At 36.1% G+C, this 23,033-nt stretch overlaps 1 protein-coding gene across 1 annotated transcript in view; it reads right to left on the reverse strand.

Annotated features, from left to right (window-relative positions):
• CCDC102B (coiled-coil domain containing 102B) overlaps window positions 1-23,033 on the reverse strand; it is a 194,715-nt gene that overhangs the window by 68,411 nt on the left and 103,271 nt on the right. The window contains 3 exon segments of the mRNA XM_058691842.1: window positions 4,052-4,160; window positions 16,054-16,274; window positions 16,809-17,424. Coding sequence (XP_058547825.1) covers window positions 4,052-4,160; window positions 16,054-16,274; window positions 16,809-17,424 — 946 coding nt within the window.

Here is a 23,033-nt window from a genome sequence, read left to right on the forward strand (position 1 = left end):
ACAACACAAGAAGTAACAAGTGTTGGCGAGGATGCGGAGAAAAGGGAACCTGGTGCACCGTTGGTGGGAATGTCATTTTGTACAGCCACTGTGAAAAATACGGAGGTCTCCCCCAAAATTAAAAATGAAAATACCATGTGATACAATAATTACACTACTGGGCATTTACCTCCAAAATTGAGAATACTAATTCACAAAAATACACTCTTACGTCTACAGCAACATTATCTACAATAGTCAAGATATGGAAGCAACCTAAGTGTCCATTGATGTAATCTTTCAAAAAGTGAAGGTATCTCCAACCAAACTCGATTAAAAAATAATAAGTAAAGAGAAAAAATAATTTTTTAAAAATCGCATTTCGGAAAGAAATTGAAGGTATTAGTGTAGAATTTTAGCTACATATAATCCTAATTCTAACCTTCAATTTCCCCCAAATCAGAAACGTGTTTTGAGGTATTTGAGATAAGGCATTACTGTCAGCTCTTAGTGCCATAAAGACTCCCCATGAAGCTTGTCTTTATAAATATTTAATATAAATATTTGTGAAATAACATTGTAAATTATAAACTACTAGAAACATCATTATTACCACAAAAAGACAAAAAACTCCTCAATAAAATCCTTAAAAAGATGCTGGTAAAAGCACAAAATTTTCAAAGCCAGATTGCATTTCATTTTTTCAGTTTGAGACCAATTTTAAAATGTTATCAGTATTTTCCACATATGGTAAAAGATATCTTCCATTCTGGAAAGGATCAGAGTCATTTATTGTTAAAGCAAAGATACCATAATTATTTATAATCAATATCACTTCCATGAATATTTGATTCTCTAGATCATGAGATTTCATGAAGATGATCATCCCAGAAAACTTGCAATTCATAATGTCATTTCAAATCAATACTTACAGACCTGCAAAGGGAAAGCTGAATAAGTATTAAATTCAGCACAGGAACAGAATTTGGAATTTAATCATTCTCTACTACTCATTGTTTTGGTTGCATTTGAAATACCAGATTTTACAATTAAATTCTTATATTGACTCTGCTCTAAATATCAGTGATTTAAGAATGATTTTCCTCTAAAGATGCCAGATTTTAAAATACATTTTTAAGAACCTTGGTCTATTAAGCACATCTGTTTCTGACTCTAAAAATTGCTAATCTTTCCATAAGCAGTTCCTGGCCACATATGTATGTGCTTGTAACAGTTTCAGGCATGTAAAACAGAATTACACTCGTATTCAGAACTTTCTATAGATGAGGAGCTACAGTGAAAGTGAATATCACTTATCATAATTTTTGAGAGGTAGAGTAAGAAAAGAGAATTCCTATGAGGTTCCAAAGGATGCATCACGGCGTGATCCCTGATTGTCAATCAACTGTATAAAAACTTTGAATATTTTACACTTATAATTACTCTACAATTTGGACCATTTCCAAATGTGCGGTCAAATTCTTCTCCTGTTATAATCTATTACAAAACAGTTAAACAAAGGATACCTAAACATTACGTGTGACAAAGTGTTTTTATTTATTCAGTTTTTAAACATTTTTAAATATTCCACAATATCTCTAAAGTAATTTAAACGTATGTGCAGCCCATATCTTTTCAAAAAGCCTTTAAGAATATCACCAATTCTTTTTAGGGAGTGGAAAGAGACATTTCAAAAAATAATCTCATATAAATAATTCAAACAATGTGTTTTTCTTTATTTCCGTTTAAATTAGCTCTCCATCATCTAAAGTAAAACTTTTTTTATTCATTATTACTTTCCTTCAGTGTTCAAACCTGTAGTTGATTGAACCGAAACACGCACTCAAAGTTTAAATAGTTGAACAAGTTTCTCACAACAATCTTGAGGTTTCCCCTGTTCCAAAAGCCCTATAATTTTATCTAGTAAAAGGATCACATATGGACTAATATGTTTTTCTGTATAGGTGTGAAAACGTAGAGCCATTTTACACCCATGCTGCATTGGTTTTATTTTTTCTCATTTATAAAGCTTTGTTAATTTAAAGCAGACATGTTCCCGCTTAATGTCAAAAATACCATCTTTGACGATAAAACATTAAGCGTTTTAAAATATACATATCACTTTGTAAACCAACTGAAAACCATGACTTCTTCTCAAAAACAGTTGCACAGACATGTTAAATTACTCGAATAAAAAGCATTAGGAAACTAACGTTATCAAGTCTGCACCGTCCACTAGTGGCAAGAGATGGTAAATGCATGTTCCTCGTAAAATTAAATTTAAAACGAATTCTATCTTCAGTATTAGCTTTCTCAATCAAATTTAGAGCCCATTATTAGAAAGGGAAAATACATGTATACTGTACACATAACATAATTATTGCGTTGTGAACTATTTTTCCTGTATAACATTCAATTACTGTCAAGAATCATACCTAGAGACATCACGTTCAGTTAGGTACCTGTGAATATAAATATATGAATCCATATATAAAGGCATGTGTGTGTACACACGCATACACTGTGTATGTACCTAAAGTCTGAACTAGAAACGAAGTCACTCTGACCACCTCACATGAATCAACAAAGGAGGGGGAAACTTTATGTAGCTTGTTAGCTTTGTTTCACTCACCCTGCACTGCGGCTCTCACTGAAATTACCTTTGATTAATAAGTGGTTTCTAAGCAGGAAATATTTGCTTAATAGTATGAGGAAAAGCTCTCCCTCCTTTGAAGTCTCAGTGGTCCACTGTGTGAACAGAGCTGACCATATCTGAACCTTGTGATGACACTGCCCCGTGGAAGTCAGAATGCCCGCGTAGGATTCAGAAATCAGGCGTATGCGGCCAGCTAAGACTCCTCAAGCAATTTTAGCAAACTTAAGTCAATGAGTCTAAACTTTACCACTTGCTGGAAGAAAATCTGAAGCAACATTCATGTGGGATTTCATAAACAAAGAGAAACACTGCTTACCACTTTTTTTTTTTTCTAACAACTGATAGAACAGCACTTTTGATTAAGGCACAATTACATAATTGATTTAGATAGCTTCTTCAGACAGCTCTTCAGCATGTATATGGTTTGTGTGTGTGTGTGTATACATAATATATGATGTTTAATACATATTATTAATATACAAATAAATACACACACACACACACAACTAAATGTTTACTCACTTGAAGAATTTGGCTTGCCATTATTTTGTCAGTATTTTTCTTTTCTTTGCTCATTATTCTGTCCCACTTACTTACCTGGAACGATGCTTTAGTACACAGAGGATGTACAATTAATATTGTTTAAACCATAAATATTAATAAATCATTGAAATGGGGAAGGTTTATGACAGCATTTTATTGATGAAAAAGCAAAGGCAAAGTATAAAGGCAAGTAGGCTGATTCTGAATTACTATAAAGTCAATATGAAAAGAACCTAAATGCACTTGAGATGAATGGATATCTTCAAACTGCTTCATAAAAGAACAAGATAATTTTGTTTATTGTAAGTGCTATGATATAATGGCTTCTTTAGCAGAGTCCCCTCACAAGTTCCTGGAATGGATAATTAATGCTGTCAGGCTGATCACTGAAAATACGTGTTATTTAGAACAAGATTTCTTTTTTCTTTTTGTTCAAAGTTTTGTTTACATTCTAGCTAGTTAACATATAGGGTAATCTTGGTTTCAGGACTCATATTTAGTGATTCATTACTTACACATATTACCCCATGCTCATCACCAGTGCCCTCCTTCAGGCCCATCCCCCATCTAGCCCATCCCCCACCCACCTCCCTCCATCGGCCCTCAGTTTCCTCCACAGTTAAGACTCTCTTACGCTTGGCTTCCCCCTGTCTCTATCTTCTTTCCCATATGTTCATCTGTTTAGAACAAGATTTCTTACGGGCTGAGTTTGACCGAGTTCACATGAGCAGGTAAGTTCAAATACCCCTCTTATGGAGGAAATTCAATTTTTAAACCTTTCCTCTTTGTGGAGGTTTCTGCCCACTGGCTTACACGTCTAAACAGAGAAAACGGGCAGTTTCCTTTCTTTCTCAACACTGTACGTCTCCATACCTCTTTCAGATTTTTTGGATCTGATTCTTTCAGTTCTTCATATTTCCATTTCCATACAGACAAAGCTGACTCCAGTCGTTCTATTTCTTTTTCCAAAGATGAGCGCTTTCTAAATAAAGAATTAAAAGCAAAATAGACTTACAATTTAAAAACAAGTTTAGAAACACATTCAATGTTTTTATTTCCTGTTTTCATTATTTTTATATTTGTGTACGACCATTGTAATCACAGGAAACCTTTTCCAGCTTATTAACAATTACAAATATTGAATAAAACTTGGTTTAATTTTTTATTCTGTCAGTTAGCATTAGAGTAGGTTAAACATATTTAATTTGGCTTTGCCTGTATCAAAATATTTAACTTTCTGCCTGCTTTCTCCTATATTATTCATGCATTTGTCTCATTATCTCATTCATATTATTTCTCCTTGTATAGGAGGATATATATATATTTCTAATTTTAACATGGCTTCTATCCAGCTTCATATTGTGACTATACATGAATGAAGAATCCTTTGATATGACAGAGAATGACAAGGAGTCTACATAATAATTTAAGAAATCAATTATTTACTGGGGCTATAAAAATACTTTTTAAATATTTGCAATTTTGTTTAATGAAGCAATTTCACTGGGATCTTTATTTAAAATAATCGACATTAATTTCTCCATTTGTAGAACAAGTGACTCAGTTAGAATTGAAATCTGGTCCTTTAATATCTCAATTATCGATTTTTTGTATGCCCATATGTCTATCAGAGTGAGTCACTGAAAATAATTGTTTACTACTGGTCGTAATTAGCATATATTGACCTTTGCAGATGGACAATCCTCATTTGTGTGGTGCATTAGATTAGTGCTTAATAATGTTCAATCTCTTTTCTCTACTCCCATGGACAGAATTGCTTTCCTCAACCCTTGCTTCTAGTCTTTGACAATGGGATATTAGCAGATATGACAGACGCAGATGTTTGAAAAGAATTTGTGTGGTTGGGCTTCTTCTCTTATGCTTCAGCCATCACTGTGAAAAGAGTTTTCCCTCGGGAATTGCTGTCCCCAAATAAAAACATAAAGCAGATCTGAGCCCAGCCTTACCACTGAGCCAAGCCCTGCTGGTCAAGTGGAGGTCAGCTGACCCCACCTTTTTTGTACCCATATGGGCAAAAAGAATAGTTGTTTTACGACACTGAAGAGTGTGCGTGTGTGTGTGTGTTTTGTTTTGTTTTGTTTGTTTTTTCTGCAGCAAAAGATACCTGACATAGAAAATGACACTTAAGGGGGGGGATGCTACAGTAACAAAAATGAAAAATATGTAGACTTAACTTCAGGACTAGATTGTGGGCAGAGGCTGGAAAAATGGTGATAAAACATAAGCAGCTGGAAAAATAGTGATATGTGTTATTTAGTAGTGAAAACACATGATGAAATCATCACTTGCAGTGTTTTGGAAAATGGAAAATGTGAATGATATCACCAGTGGAATGCTAGTGGGCACCATGTGGCTGAGCCTTCAAACGTGTTTATACAATTTATACAATAAGAGGTTTTACCCTCTTATATTTTGGCTACAGCAATAAGTACATACCAATGCAGACTTACTGCTCCCAGTGGGGGTAGGAGAGATATGGATCATAACCAGTCTCCCCTGCTCCCCTGCAGAGTCCAGTCAATATCAGTCAGCCGTTAGTTGGCTCACAGACTCCAGCTAAATAAAGTCTGAATGTTGTACACCACTGAGATTTTGTGGCTGTTAGTTACAACCTTATTGTAATTTTAATTAACCAATGCACACACTCGGGTCTAGTCCCATGATAATGTCACTAGAAGGATCTTAGAAGATATTCACAGATCTAAAAGATGCACCCAGAATCAAAATTGAATGCCATTTACATAATTATGAGAAATATGAATCTTCCAGGAAGCAACACTATGAAAATAATTCAAAATAGGATTAGGTCATAAATAGTTTAATCCAATGAATGGATAAGCAGCTCATTAAAAAGTTATATAACTATATTTGCATGAACCAAGCCATGGAATTGAAGAGAACGTCTCAGAATTAGTTAGAGTTTAACCTCAGAAGACTCAGGTTGCAAAAACATCCTCACCGTTAATAAGACTATAATTTTAAATCTCTTATTAACAGCAAATATATAAAATTAACCAACAAAAGGACTCAATATAAAAGTCTAGGTCCTATGAACACCTGCCTATGAATGTCTACAGATCCAGATTAACAACCTCAGCCCAAAATCCTGATAGAAAAGCAGACCCAGCCAGCTAAGGACACCCAAGTTATTTATCAAAATATTATATTCTCAAAAATTTTCAGTAGAATAATATAAAAATTTACTTGAAAATTTGAGAAAAGTCTACATTTTAAATTTTATGAATTCAAAATCATACATGCTCAGATCACTGTCAGTTTTTAACATTATACTTTAATAAATCAAATGCTAACATGAGCAGAAAAAGCTCACGTTAACACAAAAATCATTCATTATTACTACTGAATAAATGTCGATCTTCAAAAATGCCACCAAAAATATTGGGGGTAAATATCCCTTTAAGGTTTTTATAAGAGGTTCAAAAAGAGCATTTCAAACTACATATTAATTAAACATTTCATCTTAGTTACAGTGAAACACAGATGCATTCTAAAGATATGATTGTATCTAGATTACATCTAGACTTATAACAAGTAGTCAAAGCCAGTTCATGAAATAAAAATAATATAATTTTCCCAAGTATACTAAAATGAAGATTCCTATTACCTTATTTAAGACAAATTAGTAACATTTAAAATGTAGTATTATTTATCTCTTTAAGTATGCATCTTAAATACAGTAATTTATATTTATGGCTTACTGAAATAAAATTATGCATTTTTATTATGTAAAATGGTACCATTTAGTCAGGGAAGGCAGCAGACTGGCAATTCATAGAAACTTATTTAATGATAATGTGATACTTGGATATTTTTAATATGCATTCATCAAAAAACATTTTGTGACTCAATGCAAGCAAAGCTGAAGGACATATGGACATTGTACACTTAAATTTATGCAGCAGAGGGCACCCTTTAAATTCTTAATTTCTGGCCTAATCAATTTATTCTATATTTTAGAGAGATTTTCAAAATTGATTAATTATACAGTTCAATTTATAATTGAAATTTAAACTATCATCATGCCATTTGAACTACAGGAAGGCAAAGAAAAATCCTAATATACTCTAAAAGATACTGCATATTTTATGCACAAATTCTTCTAAAAATAATAAGATAAAGCTCAGCAAAAATGTAGTATCTTATATACGATGATATAAACTTTTAAAAATCTAACTGCTAAAATATATAAAAGTTGCAGAACTAAAAGATATTGTGTGAACCAAGATTTTTATGGAAAGATATGATATTTCTATGCAATATTTTCATATTTTGTTAACTATCACAATCTCATAATAATTGGGCATACAACTTGAACATATATATAGAAAACAAGATTAACCAAAATATTTTTCAAGGATGAAAATTCCTGAAACATTAATATTTGGGAATAAATATTAATTATTTTTGAACTGTGTGAAATTTCACTGTAAAATATGTGGTAAGTATTTTCCTAAAGGTCTATTAATGTGAAGTGTTTTGGCCAGGCAAAAATAATTAACCTGTAATAACATCTAGAAACCAGTTTTTCTATTAATCTAAAATGTAGAGTTAGTATCCACTATAAATAATTTAAAAATGTTTTGAAATATGCTTTTAATCAGCAACATATATTTTGTGATTCTACTCCCAAGTGTTTATAATTATATCCTGGAGCATTTTTAGCACCTTTTAGCAAATATCCATATATAATTTAAGTAGAAAAGAAATGAATTTAAAAAAAAATTTTTAATGTTTATTCATTTTTGAGAGACAGAGCACGAACAGGGGAAGGGCAGCAAGAGAGACACACACAGAATCCAAAACAGGCTCCAGGCTGTCAGCACAGAGCCCGACGCGGGGCTCGAACCCACAAACTGGGAGATCATGACCTGAGCCGAAGTTGGACACTCAACCAACTGAGCCACCCAGGTGCCTCAGGAAAGAAATGAATTTAAAAAATACTGTAGGGGCACCTGAGTGGCTCCATCCGTTAAGTGTCTGATGAAGATGAAGCCACAGCAATCTTCCCATCAGCGTGTCATTGAGGCCACCAGTTAGGCACAGACAACCAGCATGACCTCAATACCATCAACTCCAGATGGGGGACAGTTTCACCAGAGAGCAGAGACCACTGCTGCCTCTGGGATCAAGACATAGTTACTGCCGCAGCCTCCTCCCTCATCAGGATGGATTCCGGGCACTTGCTTTTTGGAGCATTAGCTTCTGCTAAAAAGTCTAGGTGGCTACATCTGAAAAGCTGTTCCTATGTCAAGTGTCTGTGCCTTAATGGCAAGGGAGACTCAAGTTGAGACTTACTAGCAATGTTGCAGTCTCTGCAGAGTAGACTCAATTTCCTTCAGCAAGGAAATACCCAAACACAAAAGGTACTATAGAGTAAAAAACAAACAAACAAACAAACAAACAAAAAACAGTTGCAAAAGTAGAGAAAAATTAACCTGAAATGGATTAAATATAAGACTGAAAATGTTAAACTCCTAGAAGAAAGCATAAGGAAAAAACTCCTGGATAATGGTATTGGGTGGCAACAAGTTTTTGGATTTGACACCAAATGCATATAAAACAAAAGCAAAAATAAGTGGCAGTATATCAAGCTAAAAAGCTTCTGCACAGAAAAAGAAACAATCAACAAAATTAAAAGGCAACCTATGGAATGGAGGAAATATTTGGGAACCATATATTTGACAACGGGTTAATATCCAAAATACACAAGGAACTCAAACAACTCAACAGCAAAAACCAACCAACCAAACAACAACAAAAACCAAACCAAAGCAAACCAAACAATTAAAAAATGGGCAAAGGACCTGAGTAGACAGTTTTCCAACGAAGACATACAAATGGCCAAGCCTATGTACAGGTGCTTGAGTCAGTAATCATTAGTGAAAAGCAAACCATAACGTCAGTGAGATAACACCTCGACACTTTAGAATGGCTATTATCAAAAAGACAAGCGATGGGGCGCCTGGGTGGCGCAGTCGGTTAAGCGTCCGACTTCAGCCAGGTCACAATCTCGCGGTCCGTGAGTTTGAGACCCGCGTCGGGCTCTGGGCTGATGGCTCAGAGCCTGGAGCCTGTTTCCGATTCTGTGTCTCCCTCTCTCTCTGCCCCTCCCCCGTTCATGCTCTGTCTCTCTCTGTCCCAAAAATAAAAAAAAATAAAAAAAAAAAAAGACAAGCGATAACCAGGATTGGTAAGAGTATAGTTGAAATGATATTGTTGGGGTGCAGTGTAAATCGGTGTAGCCCCTATGGACAAAGGTATGCAAGTTCCTCAACAAATTAAAAATAGAACTATCATTATAATCTAGCAATCCCACTTCTAGGTAGATAGCTCAAGGAAGGGAAAGAAGTATCTCAAAGCGACATCTGTACCTTCATGTTCATTGCAGCAATATTCACAAAAGCCAAGATATAGAGGCAATTGTCCATCTACAAATGGACATGGAACATGTGAGACGTGCGTGCGTGCGTGCGTGCGTGTGTGTACATATGTAGGACATTAGGCTAAATGAAATAAGCCACCACAGAAAGACAAATACTATATCATCTCATTTATATGCAGAATCTTAAAAAGTTGAACTCATAGTAACAGAGAGTGCAATGGTGAATGCCGGGAGCTGGGAAGTGGGGATAGTTAGGAGATGTCAATCCAAACTTTCAGTTAAGGAATGAGTAAGTTCTGGGAATCGAATGTACGGCATGAAGACTGTAGTTAACAATATCATATTGCATGTGTGAAATGTGCTAAGACCTCATAAGAGGTCTCACCACACACAAAAATTAGTAACAGTGTTAAGTGACGGATGTGTTAATTAGCTTCATTGTGTAATCATTTCACAGTGTATGGTAGCACATCACGTGTGCTTGTTGGGATGAGCACAGGGTGACATACAGAATTGCTGAATCACTATACTGCATAGCTGCACTGATAGAACACTCTATCGTAACTGACTGGAATTAAAATAAGAACTTAAAAAAACAGTAAAACCCCCATCACTCTGTACAACTTAAATACACACAAATTTTGTTTCTCAGTTATACTTCAATACAGCTAGAAAAATAAATACGTATGTATAACTAAACGAATCACACCACAAATTACTGTTTTAAAAAGGCAAATGTGTTTACTGCATATGCCATTAGTAATAGTGAATAAATAAGTAGGCCTGACTGTCTAATCTTTAACAATATTACATTAAATAACATTAACGAGACTTGCATGACAATTTGTTCATTGTGTTCATTCAGGAATCTATGTAATCCCGCTAAGATTTTCAGTCTCATTTTATTGAGAAAAAAACCACACAATTTAATGAAGCAAAGCAAAATAACTGAAGCATACTCCTTTTCTTATATAGAAAATAAACTAAGAAATAAAATTGAGGAGGAGGATTGATTATAGCTCAGCTTAAATAATGCAGAGCATTTGCTAAGGGATACAGGTGCCCTCTGCAGTTTAATTTGGGTACTGGTTCTAAACATTAAACTATTTTAGAGCTCATGGTCTCCCTTACTTAAGATTGCCGAAGTTCCTCTCCCGAAAGGTCTAGGTACACCTAGCTCGGTAAAAGGATTAGGTTCCTGTCTGTACCTCAAATTTTCTATCTCGGAAGAGTTTAAGAGATCAAAAAATGTACAAATTCTCAATACACGAGAAGGTTCCAGATACTGGATCATTATTTTCATAAAAGCGAACGGTACTCAGAGTACAAATAATAGAAGAAAGTTTCTTGCTTTTGATAAGGAGGTTCTCCATAGTGAGAGTGGTGGACATGATCCCCTGAGTTCTCTTGGCGGCTTCCTGTGCTCTAGTCAGGGGAATTTTCCCACTAGCTGGGAACATAGACAAAATTACATTCACATGTTCTCCACGCCAGCCATCCGCTTGCTGAGATTCCAGGAGGCAGAATTTAAAAAGTTAGATAGATTTATAGCAACAGTATATACTATATCCTTGGGAAACATTCTCTTGTGATAGAAAAAAGGCTTTGTGATCGCCTCATGCGGACTTCATGCTAATGTTGATTCATGGACACATAACGCCCTTGGGATTGTTTACTAAAGAGACAAAGTAGAATCAGAGGTCCCCTTCCCCCCTTATTTTCTGGCCTGTCTATGGCTTATATATTCAAGTTGTGGAGAACCGAAGAGTTTATGTACTAGAGAGGTGGTTAACTTATTCCAAGGAAGTCAGATATATATGTATGTGTATGTGTGTGTGAGTCGGGGTGCAGCAATACTCGTGTGTATCATTAAAACCGGCCCCTCAGGGAGTTTACATGTAGGAAACAGCTGTTTCGTATGGTCTGTACTACATTATGTCAGTAAAGTAACATTGTGAGTGGGTGTGAGAGAAGTCTATAACCACTAACAAGTTAAATCCTTCAGGAAATAAAACACAGAGATTAGAGCTTGACTGAGACTTAGCTCCAGATAAAATTAATTTCAATAGGGGGCCGTGCCTAAAATTCGATTCGTTTTTTTTCTCCTTTCTACTAATGTTGATTACGTCTATTAGGAATTTATACTTGACGGTAGAATAAGAAGGTTTTATTATATACTCAGGTATATTATTACAGTCGATTGTATCATGATTGTATTATAACAATCTCTTCATATGGTAAGTTGTAGACAAAGCATCTGGAAAAGGGTATTAGTGGTGGGAATAAATTTCAGAGGGACTAATGAGAAACTTCTGGCTGAAAAAGAATGGCAGATAAAGGGCTTATAGTATCTGTGAAATATTTGTGTGTGAATAGTCACTATTCCAATCCATTTAAACTGGGAAAATTGAAACCATTATATAATGTATAGAATTCTATTCATACTTATTTTTTTTCCATTTTTTTTTTCCTGCCCATTAAGAGTCTTATAACTAAAGAGATGGAAAAATACTTATTTTCAGACTTTGGGACCACATTTTAAAGTGTATCAAATATTCCACACAATGCTAATAATTGCCTAAGGTGATCATGAAGGAATAACAACAACAAAAACATCATACTGAGTAACCCGCACTAATAGTCACTTTCCCAGACATTATTTGTGCTTGATCCTCACAAGAAATTAGTGAAGGCAGGGGGTGCCTGGGTGGTTCAGTCAGTTGAGCATCTGACGTCAGCTCAGGTCATGATCTCACGGTTCATGGGTTCGAGCCCCGTGTTGGGCTCCGTGCTGCCAGCTCAGAACCTGGAGTCTGCTTTGGATTCTGTCTCCCTCTCTCTCTGCCCTCTCCTGCTCATGCTCTGTCTCTCTTTCTCTCAAAAATAAATTAAAAAATTAAAGGAAAAAAAAAGAAATCAGTGAAGACAGAAGTGATGCTAAGTGACTTTTGGGACAAGGTCATTAAAATGCCATATATTTCTGTGCTCTTTTTAAAAACATTTTTTTACATTTATTTATTTTTGAGAGACAGAGCACAAGTGGAGGAGGGGCAGAGAGAGAAGGAGAAACAGAATCTGAAGCGGGGTCCAGGCTCTGAGCTGTCAGCACAGAGCCCGACCTGGGGCTCGAACTCACAGACCATGAGATCATGACCTGAGCCGAAGTCGGATGCTTAACCGACTGAGTCACCCAGGCGCCCCTCTCTGTGCTCTTAAAATGTCTACTTTCAACCAAGCCAGTATGCTGTGAGGAATCAAAGTGGCCACATGGATAGGGCACTTGCAGGTGTTCCACATAAGACCCCAGGGGAGAACCAAAGTCAGCCACCAGATACGAGCGTGAGAGAGGAGGCTTCACATGATTCTGGCCCCCAACAATTCAGTCATCTCCAGCCTTGAACCATCCCGGCTGCAGCCTCGTGTAGTGACAGATGAGTTGTCCACACAAAACCATGCTCTAGCTTCATGAACAGAATATATGGTGATTGTTGTTTCAACACTAACCATTTTGTCGGAAGGTTTGTTATAAAACAATAGATAACTGTGACATAGCAAGACGATCCATCTACTTACAAAGGAGACAACAGCACACTCTCAGCTAACCCAGTATCATGTCGCTGAATAGGTCAGATCCAAGGCGAAAACCAGGTCATTTAATTTCAAGTCTAGTGCTCTTTGCTCTATACCACTAATGGTCAATGAATAAAGCATCCTTTTTCTGCAATCAGTAACTCTCAAATTTTGAGTTGTCCCTTATAAATATCAGTATATTTTTCATTTTTATTGACTAGCTGAGGTCTACTAATGCTCTAAAAATTAGAAAGTACAGGGCGCCTGGGTGGCGCAGTCGGTTAAGCGTCCGACTTCAGCCAGGTCACGATCTCGCGGTCTGTGAGTTCAAGCCCCGCGTCAGGCTCTGGGCTGATGGCTCGGAGCCTGGAGCCTGTTTCCGATTCTGTGTCTCCCTCTCTCTCTGCCCCTCCCCCGTTCATGCGCTGTCTCTCTCTGTCCCCCCCCCCAAAAAAAAATAAAAAACATTGAAAAAAAAAATTAAAAAAAAAAAAAAAGAAAGTACACTGGCTGTTTTAGCCATGTACATTAATAACTCAAACATAATTAATGCGAATCTGCCAGAGATGATGAAAACAAGATGATGAAAAGAGAATGATAAAAACTAAAAACTAACAAGCCAAAAAATGACTTGCTTTGTCATTGTTTCTGGAAATTTTCTCTGATCCTTTCTTGTCTTTGTCATATTTGGTCTCCCCTCTATACTCAAAGAGTTCTCTTTAATATTTCTTGCAGGGCTGGTTTAGTGGTCACAAAATCCTTTAGTTTTTGTCTGGGAAACTCTTTATCTCTTCTATTCTGAATGATAGACTTGCTGGATAGAGTGAACTTGGCTGCAGATTCTTCCCATTTCAGCACTTTTGAAAATCTCATGCCACTCTCTTCTGGCCTGCCAAGCTTGTTGAGAAAACTCCAGCCAGCTTTATGGGTTTTCCCTTGTAAGTTAAGGACTTATTTTGTTTTGCTGTAAGATTTTCTCCTTATCACTATATTTTGCAAATTTAATTACAGAATGTCTTGGTTTTGGGCTGCTTTTGTTGATTTTGATGAGAGTTCTCTGTGCCTCCTGGATCTGGATGCCTGTTTCCTTACCCAGATTAGGAAAGTTTTCTCCTATTATTTTTTGAAATAAATTTTCTTCTCCCTTTTCTCTCTCTTCTTCCTCGTCTCCTATAATATGAATGTTATTACTTTTGATGGAGTCACTGAGTTCCCTAAGTCTATTCTCATGTTGCATAATTTGTCTTCCTCTCCTTTTTCAGCTTCATCATTTTCTACTATTTTGTCTTCTAGGTGACTACTTTTTTCCTCTGTTTTTTTCCAGCCTGCTGTTCATTTCATCAAGCCTGTTTCCGATCTCATTTATTTCACTCTCCATCTCTAATTCTCTTGTAACACTTTTCTCTGTTGTAAGGGTCTAAATGGCTATTAATACCTATCTATTAATAATTACTTTGAATGTAAACAGATCAAATGCTCTATTCAAAAACACAGGTGTCAGAATATATAAAAACACAAGATCCATCTATATGCTGTCTATAAAAGACTCTTTTTTTGACCTAGAGACACCTGCAGATTGATAGTGAGGGGAGGGAGAAACATCTATCATGCAAATGAATGTCAAAAGAAACAGTAGTAATTCTTATATCAGACAAACTAGACTTTTTTGTTCTTGTATTGTTTTTATTAGGCTTTGGTGTCAGGGTTGACCTAGTGTCATGGAATGATTTTGAATGTATTCCCTCTATTCCATTATTTGTAAGATTTTGATAAAGGTTGTCGTTAAATTTATTTAACGTTTGGCAGAATTTACCAATGAAACCATGTGGTCTTGGGCTTTTCTATGCTGGGAGATTTTTGATTCCCAGTTCAACTTTCATTCTTGTTATTGGTCTAAGATGATTTCCTACTTCTTGGATTCAAGATTCATGATTCAATCTTGTGCATTTTTAGGAATTATCTTTTTTTTTTTTTAATTTTGCTTATGGTAATCTGTTAGCACACTCTATATCTCTGTGGTTATCTGTTGTGATATTTTCTCTTCCATTTCTCATTTTGGTTTTTGAGTGTTCTCTTTTTTTTTTTTTTCTTAATGTTAAAGCATTGCCAATTTCATTTATTTTTTTAGAAAAATTGTTCATTACTTCCAGTGTTCTGTTGTTTATTCTGGTCTCTATTTTATTTATTTCTGATTTTTCTTTGTTATTTCCTTCTTTCACTAAATTTCAGCTAAGTTTCCTCTTTTACTAGTTCCTTGGGGTATAATATTAAGTTGTTTATTTGAAATTTTTTAAAAATTAATTAATTTATTTATTTTAAGAGAGAGGGAGAGAGACACAGTGTGAGTGGGCGAAGGGTACAGAGAGAGGGAGAAGTAGAGAGAGAATCCCAAGCAGGCTTCACACGGTCAGCACAGAGACCAATGCAGGGTGTGAACTCACGGACCATGAGACCATGACCTGAGCTGAAATCAAGGATTTGGTGCTTAACTTACTGAGCCACCCAGGTGTCCCTGAACTTTTTTCCTTAATACAAGCATTTATAGCATAAGTTACATTCTAACATCTGTTTTTGCAACCCATAGGTTCTGGAATATTGTATTTTCTTTTTCTCATGTTTTGAGGTATATTTTGATTTGCTGTTTGATTTCCTATTTGGCCCAATGCCTCTGCAGTAGTGTGTCGTTTAATATTTACATATTAAGTATTTCATATTTTAAAAAGTTCAAAAAATATACAAATATCAAACTCATATTTTAAATATTAGTACTTAATGACTAATTTTGCATAAAATACATTATCAAATGGACAGTTTGGTAGACTTAATTTTAATAAGTTTGAAAATCAGACTTGGTTAATGGGGAACAATGATTAGCACTTACTCTCTTTCTTTCCATAAAACCTTTTGGAACTCATCCAGATGTACCTGCAAAGCTGAAATTTCAGGCACTTTATTCTCCAAAGGCAGGTTTATTGCTTGTGGTCTTAATGCAGATTTCAGTGTACTGTTTTCAGAAACAACATTTTTTAATGAATCAGGACAGTTAAGATTGAGTTTCATCTCTTCATTTAATTTTAACTGGTCAATATTCAAATCTTCTTCCTGAAAAAAAAATAAAGCAGTTATTATTAAATTTTTACATCTAGTGTAGAAAAATCATAAAGAAAACATAGTTTTGGAAGGAAACAAATCTTATGATTCAGCATCAAATTCCTCTTTTCATTTCTTTATCAGTCTCTAAAGAGGTATACGACTGAACTTTAACTAGCAATCCTCAAGCTTTCTTTTTCCCTTCTATGTTCTACCATCTGATAAAATATATTTCAGTCTTTGCAAATTGTTCATTTACGATGTAACCTAGGTTACATCTACCATAAATCCCATATATCACAGAAAGGCTTAAAAGTTTAGATAGAACTATAGAAGAGCAAGATATGTTTTATATTTTTAGAGATGGAATTAAATAGAAAGGGGTAACAATATAAACTGATGCTATTTAAGGAGATAAAATCAATAACTCAGGTTTCTGGAAAACCACAACCAATGAGTGTGTCATTTTCCTTTTCCCCTCCATTACTGTATAGGGCATTGAAATGTGCACATAATCTCTGGCTCCTCTGTGGGTGTTTTTCTTACCTTACTATCCGGGTTCTCCTTTGTAGGAAATTCTCTTTTTACCGGACACTCTCTGATAGACTCCCACGTTTGTGAACCAAGGTGAAATGGGTCTCTTTGTGCAGAAGGCACTTCCATGAAAGTAGGATGCTTCAGGTCTTGGGTAGTTTCTAATACCTCCTTTTGATGTGGCAAACTCTGCTTCTTCTTCAGTGCACTCAATTCTTTCATCGTCATCTCCAATTTTATTCTGAGCTGTCTTCCTTCCTCCCTGGCGCTGTTCCTTTCGGCCCGAACCTTGCTCCATTTTTCTCTCCAATTGGCAGTGCAGTCTGACCACCACCTCATGGTCTTCTCCATCTGGGCAGCTCTGGCCTTGACTTCTTCAAGTTCCCTCAGGCGAAGCTCTTCGCAAATATTCCACTCACTGGTGTTACAGGAGTGAGCGCAGAAGTTGTGAGCGGCACGTGATTGCAGTCCCTGATGTGGCAAACAGGAAGGACAAGTGTCCTTGGGGGATGAAGCAGGTGCTAACATGTCACAAGGTGGTTTAACTGGTGGCTCCCGCATCTGGAAGATGTGTGTTTCCTCAATTAACCGATGAATGGAATCTAAATTCATATTTATCTTTTCAGGTCTAAGAGAAGACAGAAAACATAATTAACATTTGAATTGCCCTTGCAATTATAAGAGCAAGACGGACATTTAAAAAAGAAAGCTGATGGGCGCCTAGGTGGCTCAGTCAGTTGAGCGTCCGACTTCGGCTCAGGTCATGATCTCACGGTTCATGAGTTCGAGCCCCGCGTGGGGTTCTGTGCTGACAGCTCAGAGCCTGGAGCCTGCTTTGGATTCTGTGTCTCCCTCTCTCTCTGCCCGTCCCCTATTCACGGTCTGTCTCTCTCTGTCTCTCAATAATAAACAAATGTTAAAATAAAAAATTAAAAAAGAAAGCTGATGAAAACAATGTACCTTTCAATATTGCAGATTTTTCTTTCCACTATAACTAAAAATATAGAACTAATGCATTTATAATTAGCCTGAAAGAAACAGAAATTGCTCATATGAAATATTGCCAAGTGAACACAAATAAAAATATAAAGAGCAGTTGAGGGTAGCATATGACATGAATAATTCATTTTAACAAATCCACTTCTTTACAGGTAATATTTGCTGTAACACAGATTGTCCATTAACAACTCAGTGATCCTCTTTTCCGTGCCAATTTAGCCACAACCTGCTTAGGTGGAAGGTGGAATCTACGATCTCAGGGAGGAGAAGCCCAGGGGCTAAATATTCTAATGTGTGTTCTAATCCCAGAGGCTAAATCATGATTGGTCTAACTCTTCCATGATGGAATTTGGAAGAGTCTCATTACCATCTCATTGACCATCCAGTAGTCTCAAGACAGCATAGGACCTGCTTCTAGCTGAGATTTGAAGGGAAGTCGGCCAGGGAAGTTTCCCCATGTAAAAAACATGAAAAAATCAGATTGAGAAACTCTTTTCTTCTGCTTTCTTCCCGCCAATACAAGGACATGATTCTGGAAGAAGGCGAGTGTCACAGCCACCTTATAACATTTAAATCGGAGGAACAGAGATGAAAAGAGCTTGATTTAGTGACTGAGCTATGCCATGAAATCTAGAATGCACACCTCTCGTTTTCTTGCCATGTGAGAATAATCACCTGACTTTACTTAAGCTGTGATTGTTGACTTTCTGTCACTTGCAGTCAAAATGACATGAGACTGATAGATGAACCACTTTCACCCTAAGGTTCATGTAATGATAAATTCCTCACAAATACTATGAATAAGACATGGGGTTTATCCTCAAAGATTTTGTAGTTCAGTGGGCAATACAAGCACATAAAAATAAAAACACGTATTCACACTAGTTATTCAATCAATCTTTCTTCAGTACATACTATGTGTCATATCAGTGTTAGGTTGCTACCATATACAGGAGATACTCAGAAGTCTTGAACTGTCTCCTAGAAGTGAAGACGCCTCACAGCACAGATAACATTGAACAGTCTTAAAAACATCAAAGCTTTATAATGAAATTACAAACAGCTTGCCATATAACAACAAACGCAAATTGACTGGTAAGAGTAGACCCTCTTATCAGTATGTACGCCCATTACTTTATTCAATATAGCAACATAGCTATATTGATAACATAGTGAATAGAACCTTTTCTTTAAAATAAATGCTTAGGGGCGCCTGGGTGGCGCAGTCGGTTAAGCGTCCGACTTCAGCCAGGTCACGATCTCGCGGTCCGTGAGTTCGAGCCCCGCGTCAGGCTCTGGGCTGATGGCTCGGAGCCTGGAGCCTGTTTCTGATTCTGTGTCTCCCTCTCTCTCTGCCCCTCCCCCGTTCATGCTCTGTCTCTCTCTGTCCCAAAAAAAATAAATTAAAAAAAAAAAATAAAATAAAATAAATGCTTAAAACATGCAGCTTAATCTACAAATTAAAAAAGGTCTGTGGTTGTATAAGATTACCCACTTTCATTATCAAGTAAGATTTATTGTTATAAGTGACATTTAATGCACATGACGTTAATTCCTCTCATTTTTTATTTGCTTTCTTATATAGTTACAGATCACAAGCTATCTCCTTATGAACCATCCATTTAATCAATCGAAGGGGTTTCATTATACTAACAACTTACAAAATAAGTCTTTATTTACTGAAGAAAAAGCTATTATAATATTAAATGTATATCCTTTTCAGTTGCAAGAAAAATACACATTTTAACAAGTATTCTGTACAGGTGCCAAAACAATTCACTCCTTGTTATAATACTTACAATAATATAGATTCATGGTTGTAATTATTTTTGTTAGCATTGGTATATGTCCAATCACATTTGAGTTAGTGCTGATTTGGAGAAACTGTTCCCTACATTTACTGTAATTCAGAGGGCAATGATATTATAGCTCACCAAATTTCTTAGACCACTGGTAAGCCAAGACCAATTTTAAGAAAAGAAAATAAAAAAAGAATTCTTAGTCAGAAGCACACAAATATTTTATATATATGTTCACATATCATATGGATATTCATCTCCATTATTCCCTATTTAATGATACTTCTTTTGGCTGGGATTCCAAAGTGAAGACAGAAAATTTATTTCAGCATATTAAACTTAAATTTATCCTTGCCATTTTTCAAAATCAATCAGTATCATAAAATTGTAATGTCTTTAAAAATGTCTCATTAACTTTTATTTCACTAGTGTTTTGAAGACTCTATAATTGGATTCTGGTATGTGGAGACCTTGCCTACCAATTAACTATGTATTTTTTCACATCTGACTAAATAAAATTGATCATTCAGTCCTTGAACTTGAATAGTTTTTCCTGTTCTAAAGTGTTTCTCAAGCAACTGTAAATGGGGATACTGAATCCTTATGTGTATCTAGTTAAGCATTCATTTTCCCTATATGTATGTGCATCTGTATGTATGCATGTTTTATTTCAATGACCGTGAAAGGATTTGTCAGCGGTTGTGGCACAAAGCCTTTGATGCATGAGAAAATATTTGAATGCTATTGACTCTGGTTTCTTACACTAAATTTTGTATTGTCCTTACCACAAAAAAAGGAGGGAGGAGGCACAGGGAAACTCTTGGAGGTAACGGACATGTTTATTACTTTGATTATTGGTGATGGGTTCACAGATACATGCATATGTTCAAACTCATCAAATTATATATATATATATATATTATATGTGCAATATTTTGTATTAACTATAGCTCAATCAAGCTGTTAAAAATGTTCATTTAATCAGGCTACCATGATGACTACAAGTATTTTTAAGGTACTAAATAACTAAATAAATGAAATATGATGGGTCTACAATGTATAAATATTGCTACTAAACATTATCTCTCACTAAAGAGACATTTAATGTGTAAGACATTGGGCTCCATCCAGATTCTATTGATTCAAGCTCTGATTCTCCCACTTTCTACATGGATGATCTTGGACAAATTATATAAATTGCCTTTGACTCATTATCCTTACCTGTAAGGGGAGACAGAAATATCATGTATCTCAGTTCTGGTGACTGTTAAATGGAAAAATGCCTGCAGGCTGGCTGACCCATCTGTCTCTTAGGCAAGGGGACAGACAGTTTTCCTCAGTGCTATCCAAGTCACTAATATGTCACTCTGGACATGTAACATTGTTTTTTTTTGGCTTCTTTTCTCTCTTTTGAAAGAGAGACAGCATACTCAAAAAACAGGGATATCAACAGATAAATAAGATTTATCAGGGCGCCTGGGTGGTTCAGTTGGTTAAGCATCTGACTTCGGCTCAGATCATGATCTCATGGGTCGTGAGTTCCAGCCCCGCACTAGGCTCTGTGCTCCAATATCTCCCATTAAATCACAGCACAGTTAGTCAAGTGATCCCTGACATTGTGCTTTGAGTGAATTTAACCTCCTCATAGCTTAAAGGAACTGCAAGTTTGGGGCTTCTGCATCCCTGTTGCCCTTTTCTGTCATGCTGCGTCCACGCTCCATGATTTCAGCCACCCTGGCGTGTCTGTCCCCTGCATAAACCTCAACTTTCTCCTTTGTGCAATCAGATTGTGCTGCCATTCTGGAACCTTGTTAATAAGCAAAAGCAATAAATCTAACGATCACAAATTATAACTCTCTCTGAAAGGAATAAACGGTGTATTATGATTCAACACATACCTATATACTCAAAGAAGTCTCTCTGAAGTGACCGACATCTTATGTATTATCTGAAGAATGAGGTGGACCAAAAATAAAAGCATTTTTGGCAGAAGTTACATTATCAGGGCACTTTTGCCTGATCAAGGGATTTTGGCTTTATTGTTTATACTTATTGCTTTCCATTAACTTATAGGAAATGAATTCTAAATGAAACCCTTCTTGGATTTTTTTTTCCCCTAAGAAGCATAAGACAACTAATGCATACACAATAATGTTAATAAAAGCCATAAGCAGGGGTGCCTGGGTGGCTCAGCTGGTTAAGAGTCTGACTCTTGATTTTGATTCAGGTCATGATCTCATAGTTTGTGAGTTCGAGCCCTGGATCAGGCTCTGTGATGATAGTGAAGAGCCTGTTTGGGATTCTCTCTCTCTCTCTCTCTCTCTCTCTCTCTCTCTCTCTCCCTCCCTCCCTCCCTCCCTCCCTCCCTTTCTCAAGATAAATAAATAAATTTAAGAAAAGCCATAAGCAAAGAGTAACTAGATTAATACAGATTCAAAATATAATGTTAAGAACAGTTGTTACTTTAGATACGATGCCATACACTCTGATAAAAAGTGAAAAAGAAAAATCAGTTTTTAATATTCAGGAAAGTAAAACACCATATTGTATTTTAAAATGTGGCCTGTCAAACATGCACAAGTGATTAGTATTAAAAATATGTATTTTGAATGTGCCTAAAGCAGAAAAAATTAAGATATTTTTTAGGATAGTTTTGCAAGAGAACACTAAATATGAAATGTGAGACAGCGGTTGTAGGCAGTAAGGTAATGGCCAGATTATACCACTTCAACAGAGCTCAAGTTCTTTATATTTTAAAAATCCATGCACTGTGACAAATTACACAGGCAGTTATAGTCTATATTTGTTGATGTTAATGTGAGCTCTTGGAGCCATAGACAGGCAGGAAATACTTGCACAAAAAAAGGCAACTAAATAACATAGAATAAATTCATACGTTATCTAAAGCTTGGAAACTTTATTTTCCAAAAGCATTGTAGTATAAGCATAAATGTAAACATTTTAAAATACACATATTTAGGGGCACCTGGGTGGCTCAGCTGGTTAAGCATCCAGCTTCAGCTTAGGTCATGAGCCTGGAGCCTGTTTCAGATTCTGTGTCTCCCTCTCTCTCTGCCCCTCTCCTGCTTACGCTCTATCTCTCTCTCGCTCAAAAATAAATAAACATTAAAATTTTTTAAATAAAATAAAATACATTTATGTTTGCTAAGAATCATCATGGAATTATAAATTGCATTATCTGATCAATTAGAAATTAACTTTATTTTTAATTTTTTTATGTTTCTTTTTGAGAGAGAAAGAGACGGAGCATGAACGGGGAAGGGGCAGAGAGAGAGGGAGACACAGAATCCTAAGCAGGTTCCAGGCTCGGAGCTGTCAGCACAGAGCCCGATGCGCGGGGCTCAAACTCAAAAACCACAAGATCCCGACCTGACCCGAAGTCAGACTGAGCCACCCAGGGGCCCGAAATTAACTCTAT

Source organism: Neofelis nebulosa, chromosome 11 (genome assembly GCF_028018385.1).
Source record: "Neofelis nebulosa isolate mNeoNeb1 chromosome 11, mNeoNeb1.pri, whole genome shotgun sequence".
NCBI classification, from domain to species: domain Eukaryota; kingdom Metazoa; phylum Chordata; class Mammalia; order Carnivora; family Felidae; genus Neofelis; species Neofelis nebulosa.